Source organism: Scylla paramamosain, chromosome 14, assembly GCF_035594125.1.
Source record: "Scylla paramamosain isolate STU-SP2022 chromosome 14, ASM3559412v1, whole genome shotgun sequence".
NCBI lineage: Eukaryota > Metazoa > Arthropoda > Malacostraca > Decapoda > Portunidae > Scylla > Scylla paramamosain.
The window spans coordinates 21,189,624-21,199,922 of NC_087164.1; the positions used below are offsets into that span (position 1 = coordinate 21,189,624).

The following is a 10,299-nucleotide window of genomic DNA, read 5'->3' on the forward strand; positions in this document are numbered from 1 at the left end:
CTACAGAAATAATTAATCGGCTCCTTATGGGCGTCTTTTCCTACTACTAGAACAAAGCACTATTAAACTATCACTAGAATAATGAAAACACGTTTGAAAACTTCAACAGCCAGTTAAAAAGTAGTGATGAGATGCCGAAACTTAAGAGTGGGGTCTGTGCTACAAGGTTCTCCCTATGCTAGCCAAGGGGAATACCCGCATTCTTTTCCTAGTAGTAGTGTTCAGTTATGAATTACTGTGACAAGAGCAACATATACTGCGTTTTTTTTTTCTGATTCAATGGTATTATTCATTACTCGGGGTGTGTATGCAATGCGTGGGGTGTGTATGCAGTGCGCGGGGTGTGTAAGCAGTGCGAAACAAGGCTCATGACATGTGCGAGTCACAAGCGCCAGCTAGATCATTCATTTCCTGCCTGGTGGAGCGCTTGGCGGGTTACTGTTAGAGCAAATAAAGGAAATTAGGAGTGACGCACGCACTAATGTGACCATCGACGAGGAACACACACTAGAGGACCAGTTGCTCTTGTGCTGCACTCCCAGTAATAGGGGAACCGACGAGTGTGGTGCAGGGAAGGTTTGGAAGCACTGAGGGAGGGGAAACGCAGGAATCAACACCGAGAATAATGGAGGATGAAATGGAGGTAAGACTCAGCGTTCTGTAGTGGAACCTACAATAGTTTCTATTTATTTTCTTAAACTGAAATGAAGGATTGCCTTACTCATGGGTTCTCCTTAACATGTTTCTTGTGTTTGAAAACATGTGGAAATTGTTGAGAGAGAGAGAGAGAGAGAGAGAGAGAGAGAGAGAGAGAGAGAGAGAGAGAGAGAGAGAGAGAGAGAGAGAGAGAAATTCATTCACGTTCAGTACCTGTATATTGATAACCATGTTGGTGTTCTCTTGTTAAAAAAACAAAGTGACAAGAAAACAAAGGCTACATCTTGGCCTTTTCAATGATATTGCCACTCATTAGCAAGAATTAGTAAGAGTATCTATACTACGCGAAACAACGGTTGTGGCGTGTACAAGTCGCAAACGTTTGTGAGATCATTTCCTGCCTGCCGAGGCGCCTGATGGGTTACTGGGAAAAGTGACGCACGCAGGTATTTGGCCATCGGAGAGGAACACACACCGGCATACCAGTTGCTCTTGTTCGTCAGTCCCCGGTGGATATGTACAGTGTGTGATGCGGCGAATGAACGAGACCAGTGCTGCGAATGCGAGTGACTGATTGAAGGCACCACAGCAGCGAGGTCATATGGCGCTGCTGGGCGGGGAAGGCTTGGAGGCAATGGAGTGTCTATAACGCAGGAACAGAGAAGATTAGAAAATGGAATGGAGGTGAGACTCAAATGTTTTTTATAGTGGAATCTAAGCGTTGGGTTTACACATTATTTTGATGGTGTGGTGAATGGAAGGGGATGGACGCATGGGTAAATACAATTAAAAGACGTATAAATAGTTTCAGTTATAAGGTGAGAACGGGGGGGAAAAAAAGAAGCTGCTCTATGGTTTATGAGTGAAGAGCATAAGGTTTAGAAACTGCTTCACCATCACAGGAACATGACAGAACGCATATCAGAGAGGGTAAGAAGTATTACGCAGCGAGGTCATAGTCATCAAGGACAGAAGAGCAGCAATTATGAAAATAGTGGTATATGATAACATGAGTGCAACACTGTAGCGAACTGTGATATTTTACACGCAAAGGATTAAAGAAAGCGACACTGATGAACCTCTGACTGCATGTAGGCGGAGTTCCGTTGCTTACGACACTCCTGCAAGCATTACCAAGGCAGACCAAGGCCGTGGGAGGTTTTGGAAAAATTATCCTGGTACGATATTATTCAGTCAAGAGTGCGAGGGTGCTGAAAGCGAAAGACTTGAGTTTATGAACCGCTCTAAATCACAAAGAACAATAACGTTAAGATTCTTATTCATCACTTCGTCACCAAAGGAAAATCACATGCAAAACTGATTATGAACAATGAAATTCCGAAAGGCGAATATTTATGCGAAGAGGAAATGAGTCAAGATATGACTTTTTAAAAATAAACAATATTACGCAGCGGAATAATTTAGCTGAGATATATAGAGCAGATATATACAAGTGTGTATTAAGAGATTCAAGGGCGACAACTAGCTTTGACTCGAAACTGAGGATAGAGAAAGTGTTTTTGTAACCTTAATAACCGCACGTCTTGTTGGCCACTTACAAAAAAAGTGAGACTAGTCAGACAGCCACTATCTCAATCTGTTTTTGTAAATGTAAGCGTATAACGGCAGCAGGGATCGAGGTACGTGAATTCTACACACTTCATGGTGAAAGTCGCCGCCATATTTGGGAAATGTGAAATTTCAGAGCAGCAGTTGATGACCCCGTGATGTGTGCCGCCTGAGCAGCGTGAAATATGCGACGTCATTTCTCAAAGGAAAGCACGAAACAAAAATTAATGATGCCGATCAAATAATCTTATACTAACAAAAACTCAAACCACATCATGTTTGGCACACTTTCGTGGGAAAACTGATCTAGTGAAAACACTCGTACGTGTACGTGACGTATTTAAGTCTGAACTGCGTGCGTAGACAAGGAGGGGAGGCGGGACAGGAAAGAGGAGGGTTAGAAGAAGGTGCACGAAGACAGTTTCCAGAGAGCAGTGTAAAATAAAAAGTAAAATATAACAGTGTAGCTGTCGTCACCTTCCTCTCACAGCAAGAGGTGCGAACCTGCTTTGAGATGGAAAGGTTTTGTGGCGATGACCACGCTGACTTACCTCAGCCTTAGCATTTGCAAACATATTTAGCCGAGACATGCTTACCACAAAGTAATGCGTGGACTGTGCAACTATTACATATTACATATTTCCCTACATATGATAGAATGATTTATGACTAACATTCTTAACAGACATCCATTACATATTTAACACAGTAACGTATGTTCTTCACAGACGTTTACAATAAAAGTTGATGTTATCAATTAAAATATAAATAACATGAGATAAACTACCTCGGTGGTCGACGCAGTTCACAACTGGTTAAAAATCGTGTCTGACCAGAGGCAGATGTTTCTAGGATGACCCATCCTCCTCCCCCGGCGTCTGTAGTGCACCACCACCTCCTCACACCAATAAGGGAAGAAAAACTAGTGGTAATGGCGTGAGAATAATCTATAAGTCTGAATACATGGCCTCGCAAATTCATAAAAAAGAGATTTTAATAAGTTCCACTGGAGTGAATTTCGTTTACACCAACGCCTATTAATGTATTTCTGTGCTACTCACAATTCGCTGCACATGACGCGTATTAATCCCATTGGTTCATCACCAAGGATGATACAAAACAAACAACGAACAGAGCCCTGTATCAGCCTTGCTTTGCCTTTCTCTGTCCGATGTTTGGTCACCGCCCTTGCCATCACACCGTGCCACGTGAGTGTTGTCACCCTGACCTCAATGACTGCCAACTTCCATCTCAAGTCCGCACCGAGCGGGCCACCTTTACCCAACGGCGGCTCATGAACACTGAGCAGTACGTTTCAGACTTGTCTGTGTAAACAAGCTCCGTTTTAGTACTCCCGAGACGGTAAATACTTCAAATTAGCCCTATAAAGTTACCTGTGCTTGCTACACGTAAAGAGGAAGGTAAGTGAATACTCCTTTGTGAATCAAACTTGTATATGTGAACTTGTATACGGACAACGCTAGATACAGATTGGGTGAATGTGTACCTGTGCACCCACTGAAAGAAGTAAGCTAAAATTATGTACACTTTTTAACATCTAATGCGGCGAACATTAGATCCAAGAAAGAAAGAAGAAACATCTTTCAGTTTAATAGAACATTTTGTCATGAAAGAAATGTATCTATAAAAGAATAAATCTTGAAAACTTTGAAAAGACTTCTTGCAGTCGACAGTACGAACTTAGCCTGACTCAGTACACCGTGTGTAATCCTGACTGGACGCTGGAAGGTCACGCAGGCAGCGCCCAAGTTTGCCCACTTTCTAACGCGATGATGAGAGACCAGATGTCAGCAAGAACTCAGATAGTAAGAAGTTCTATTGCACTAAAGCGTTCATTGCATAGAATTAACCGAAGTACAGATCTACTCAAGCAAAAGGGTGAAAGGCGACGCAAAGTTCAGTCTGGATTTCCTGTAAAGTGCTTATACGTATAAAAGCGTCTGTGTGTGTGTCGTGTACCAAAGCCTCCCTTGAGTGACACACAGACAGACACCAACCCCTCCTCACACACGTCATGAATTATCACGCGGCGCGCAACCCTTCCAGTGAGAACATCCGTCCCTCCGCTTCAGGACGGTGTGGTCATGTGATCAGGGAAATGTCACGTTACTCACTCTGAAATGTGCGTTGTTTCTTTTAACTAGTAATAAAAATGGTAAAAATAATAATAATAATAACAACAACAAACAACAGCAATAATAATGAAAGAAAATGAGGAAAGTTGCAAGGTGTCAGATCTATACGTGACAATCCCTGCATGAAGCTTACCTACTTCTTTTCGCCTACCATCCTCCAGTTTATCCAGTTTTCTTTTAAAGTTCACCAATGGCACGACACTAACAACCTGGATCACTGAGTATAAACACATATAGTTTCTGAACAAGAGAAGGTAGATCAAACAGTTATTTTATTTATTTTATTTATTTATTTATTTATTTTTATAGATAATGGATCATTTAAAAAATATATATAAAGATCTCAAGAAATGAAATCCCCAAGAGAATGAAAGGCAAACTTGTCTATGTGACCTTTAGTGGAGTGAGTGAGGAAGACACGCGTGGTGCTGCTTTGTCTGGACGCGGCCGCCACGGTGGAGTGCTTTCTCATCAACAAATAGAGTTCCCATTACCAAATTACCACTACGCATGGAAAAAAAAAAAACATACTTGATCTTGTTCCTCTTCTCCTTTCGCCTAAATTACTACAACACATGAAAATAATATACTTGATCTTCTTCTCCATCTTCACTATTTCCCGAGAATCAGAAGTTGGCGCCATGTACGAGTCTCCTCCAGTTGTTTCTGCCCCTTGATGTGCGGAGGTGAATGATTACACAGGAACAAAACAATGCCATAAAGCGCATGTGTTCATTACTGACTGCCTGTACGTGCCACAAAAACGCGCGCATACAGCTGTGGTGGAGGTCTGGTCAGTTTTTATGTCTCGTAATAAAATAAACATTCAATTTGCAGCATCATGTAATAAAAGTAATACAGGGTTCTTTCACTATGCAACTGGAGGGGGAGGAGGAGGAGGAGGAGGAGGAGGAGGAGAAGAAGAATTATATTACTCTTAACCTATGCATTCCAAACACTCGAAGCTTCACTCTACAGGGTTCTTATCAGTAACATTATCCCTTGATAAAGAACACTCTGAAGATGATGAAAGGGAAAGCTCCTCTGCCTTGCTGCTTGGAGTAACAATAATGTGTCCGGAAGCAGAGGTTTTGAAAGGAAGTCCCGACGCACCTCTGGAACTCCCTGCCTGCTTCTGTATTTCCCCCCATCCATGACCTGAACTCCTTGAACGTTTTGAAGGGGGAGGTTCCAAGACACTTAATCTTAAAATTCTGGATCCTTCTGATACTCTTTGGAGATTGATGAATCATTGGATCTTTTTTTCAGTCTTCCGTTGCCCTTGACCAGACCGTCTCTTGCATAAAAGAAGAAAAAAACTCTATAAAAGCAAAACGCTTTTACTTTCAAGTGATCCCCAGCTGCAGATCGAAAGTAAAACATTATATGAGACATGAAAGTAATTTATATCTACCATAATAATTCATATGCCACTGTTAATAAATACAACATAATAACATTAATAGGAATCCCCATTCATCCGTGACTCCTTTTTCCTGTAATTATTTAATTTAGCCTCGACATACTTCCTGTTTCTTTTCTCTCCATTTCCTTCTGTCTGCGCTGGAGGGATTAAAGCGCTATGCTGAACTGATCACTTTCACTGTGCAGCTGAATTGTCTTGAGAGTGAAAGTGCTTGCCGCTAGTCTGGACTCGGGCCGCTACAGATATACCTTATATAGCGAAGCACTGGGTGGCTCCTGTACCTCAGTGCATGATGGAGGTCACGTTTACCGCACTGTAAGGTAACGCCACTCTGGTCTATATTATCAAACACTTTGATGTCTTATCTCGATTATTTGAAGAGACTAAATAGGAAAGTATTGAGATTTTCAAGTGTTTTCATGATTCCAGTGATAGTTTAACGAGAATTATTATGCATCATCAGTAGAGAGAACACCAATGGGAACCCGACTAACCATCTTTGTGACCTTTGAATATAGTCCATACGAGAGCGCAAAGCGTTTAAGAATACAAGTCTTAGTCGTCACACACACACACGATCATTGTTGCACTTTACCTGCACACTACGGTCTCAGGGTTGGCTGCAGGTATGTCAAGAAGTTCCCCTGTCCTTGCACTAGACTTGAGCGGTGAAGTAATACTTTCAGCCTCTACTCAAATATTGCGTTACGGAGTTCCATTATATCAAACACACACCTGGCGAACCTTCAGTGACACCTGTATTGCAGTTCTCTAATAAAGCGATAAGTGCAGTAACTAATTGCGTGAAATATACACTTGCACACGACCGAACCAAGAATATATAATAACAAATCACGGAAAATGAATGCAGTATACCAGAGACACGTGAATATTTTTTTTTTTTTTATCCTTTTAATTGATTCATTCCTTCACGTAATTTTGGATATTCTTTTTGGACACCTCTGTTTCGGGACAGGCATCTTCGTCGGGCCTTTTTCTTCATTTATTTATTTATTTTGCCATGTTTCCGTTGCTCTTGGCCAGAACCCGTGTTGTATGAAAATAAATTAATAAATAAATAAACGTCCAGGCAAGAGATCTGAAAAATAAATCGTGAAATTGTACAGAAAATAATGAAGAAAAGAATTAATACATAGGATCTTTTTTTTTTCTTTACTAGATCAACTTTTTCCTCTCTACTCTGCGTTCTGTAGTGAAAGGGTTCAACCTGAGAGCGATCCTTACGCCACCTTGTCGTTATGTTCACCACACTCATTATCAAACAGGAAACTGAATCCCTTTGTTGGTAAATGTAGACGTGTGTGTGTGTGTGTGTGTGTGTGTGTGTGTGTGTGTGTGTGTGTGTGTGTGTGTGTGTGTGTGTGTGTGTGTGTGTGTGTGTGTGTCTAAGAGAGAGAGAGAGAGAGAGAGAGAGAGAGAGAGAGAGAGAGAGAGAGAGAGAGAGAGAGAGAGAGAGAGAGAGAGAGAGAGAGAGAGAGAGAGAGAGAGAGAAGACAGACTGAAAAGACAGACAGATAGACAAACAAGTAGACACACAGGTAGAGAGACATAGACAGACAGACGGATGAGTTAAACAGAAAGACAGAAAAAAAAAAAAAAAAACAGAGATACGTAGGCGATAATCAAAGACGCTATAACACCAATACTAATAAGACAGTCAGCACAGGTCGACGATGATTATAGACTGCACGGCTATAAACACCACCGTGACCTTGCTGACGAAGAGAGAGCTGATGTCTTGCTTAACCTAACATATGGAAGCAATTCAGAACTGGGAGTCTCAATCTTTTCCGTCATATATTCCCTTCCCTTTAGCCTCGCACTTCAGTACCAAAAATGCGTGGTTGACATAAAGGCACAGAATGAAAAGTTCGAATGAAATTTCAATCAAACCAGTGCACGGATTATCAACTTTTTCTTTCATATACTCCTTTGATGTATTTCAGCGTTTACTCTCTCACTCAGGTACCAAGATATCATGATAGGTGGAAATAGGTAGGTATATTTCATACAGGGACTGCTACGTGTAAGCCTGGTCGTTTTTTTTACAGCTTCCCTTATTTCTTATGTTCTTATGTTACTATTACTACTACTACTACTACTACTACTACTACTACTACTACTACTACTACTACTACTACTACTGCTGCTGCTGCTGCTTCTGGTTTGAGCTTGTAGTGTTATGTAACTGTCTGTGTGAGTCATAGAATGAAAGGAAGGTTAAAGATACAGATAAGTACGAGAGAGAGAGAGAGAGAGAGAGAGAGAGAGAGAGAGAGAGAGAGAGAGAGAGAGAGAGAGAGAGAGAGAGAGAGAGAGAGAGAGAGAGTCATGTTAATACTAATTCGTATTATAATACTCAGCTCTCCTCTTTATATCATTATTTATTATTTTCACACATATCCTTTCACAAAATATTCACACACACACACACACACACACACACACACACACACACACACGCACACACTGTTCCTTTCGCCATTTCCCTAGAGACTTTTCTAACTCTCATTTCATTATTATTATTATTATTATTATTATTATTATTATTATTATTATTATTATTATTATTATTATTATTATTATTATTATTATTATTATTATTATTATTATTATTATTATTATTATTATTATTATTATTATTATTATTATTATTATCATTATTGTCTCCATATCAAAATAATGGATTCCTTCCTAATACAAATATGAATCAGTTCCCATTACTTAACGAGGCAGGTAGTATACTAAAGGTTAATTCATGATTATAAAGATATCCATTATTACAATCCGTCCATACGTACATCTATTCTTATCACACAGACAGTACACATGCATATATCTTAACCGTATTGTTTACATCACCATACAAGCACTAATAATTTCCTTCACTGCACGCATTCATTAATATTTATCACCACATATACATACTCATACATATGTTATCATGACCTGGAATATTGTATAAGTTATGATGCCCTTGTGTATGTCTGTACATGTACGCATTCATACACATGTCATAATGGCTTGAAATATTGTCGACGCTATGATGCCCTTCTAAGTATCTACACACACACACACACACACACACACACACAGAGGGAGAACAACAACATCGCCTTGTCAAACTCAGTGCATAATATCTTCCCCACAACAGATCCACAAGCCAGATTTATAGGACGATCATTTGCATATCCACCTACTATCACCATTAGTTGGAGGAATGAACGTGTGTGTGTGTGTGTGTGTGTGTGTGTGTTATCCCTGCTTGACCATTGATGTGCTCTTAACCTTAACAGTCCAGTAGGAAATAATCCATCAAATTTATTTCCTCGTTGTCTGATGTATTGAGGGTAAAAGAACAGAGTGACGGTGGTGACAACAGTCGGCGGAGAGGGCAGTGTGGGAGTGAGCAAGACACATCGATGAGCTGGGAAGTAAGCTGATATTCTGAGAAGGTTTTTGCTCTCAGAACGTCCATTTTTAAAGACCACAGATCTTTCCTCGAGTTTTCATGCATATTTTTCTGTTACTGATGCAAAATCCTTGTTAGACTGTCCTTAAGGCACCGTCACACTAGCACATTTTCCGTCCACTTTTTTTTTTTTTTTTTTTTTTTGTCAATTTTCCGAAAACCGGCCATTTCTTGAGCGCATCCCGTCACACATGCACAGCTTTACTTTTGCTCTTTCGCTGACATTAAACAAACATGGGTCCTCTGACGCACAGACAAGCAGTCGCTGCTCTGCATTTCATTACAAGTTTTGTAAATCGTACACGAGCCACACGAGTTAAAACGGTATCCAGCGTGCGGGAGTAGAGAAACAGAGACCTTCCGAAAGTGTACTCGTAAACGTCTATTGAGTCAGGCGGGCCACTGTTTGCTGTTATATATCCACAAGTTAAATATAACATCATGTGAAAATAAGTGATTTCATTTTTTTTTTTTAATTTAAAATCGATTTTTTTTTTTTTTTTAACAACAGGACTTATTTAACATATCTTAATATTATAAACAATGGATTTTCACTTGGCAACAAAAACTGACGATAATCTTACTCCATGAAGGCGATCACATCCATTTGATGATGGAGACGGAAAAAGACGACGGAAGGGCGTAAAAGTTGACGGAAACCGGAGTTGACACAAATAATTGACAGAAAACTTGCTAGTATGACGGCCTTTTTAGAATTATGAAATATCCTTGGCCTATAACTTCCTCTGGTGTTTGTTAAAAGTTTGGGAACATGACTCATATATTCAAGATAAAGCTGAACAGAGAAGTAAAACCACGGGATGAGGGAGAAAAGGTGAGAGGATTTGCTGTACTGAACTGAAGCACATGATCCGAGAGGCAGGAACAGAAAGAAATGCAAGACGCTTCTGCTCTGCATTACACTGGTGGTGGTTGGCAATGACGATGATGATGATGGTGGTGGTGGTGGTGGTGATAGTGGTCCGGTTGCACGGTGT

At 40.4% G+C, this 10,299-nt stretch overlaps 1 protein-coding gene across 2 annotated transcripts in view; it reads left to right on the plus strand.

Moving 5' to 3' along the window:
* Positions 1 to 491: 491 nt before the first annotated feature.
* The window catches only part of LOC135107004 (uncharacterized), a 23,629-nt gene continuing 13,821 nt past the window's right edge, over positions 492 to 10,299 (plus strand). The window contains exon 1 of one of the 2 annotated variants that reach the window (XM_064016529.1): positions 492 to 643. In XM_064016529.1, coding sequence (XP_063872599.1) covers positions 633 to 643 — 11 coding nt within the window. In that variant the 5' untranslated portion in view covers positions 492 to 632. Of the gene's footprint in view, positions 644 to 1,184; positions 1,342 to 10,299 lie in introns of those variants that run through there. The other variant, XM_064016530.1, reaches the window with a different exon arrangement.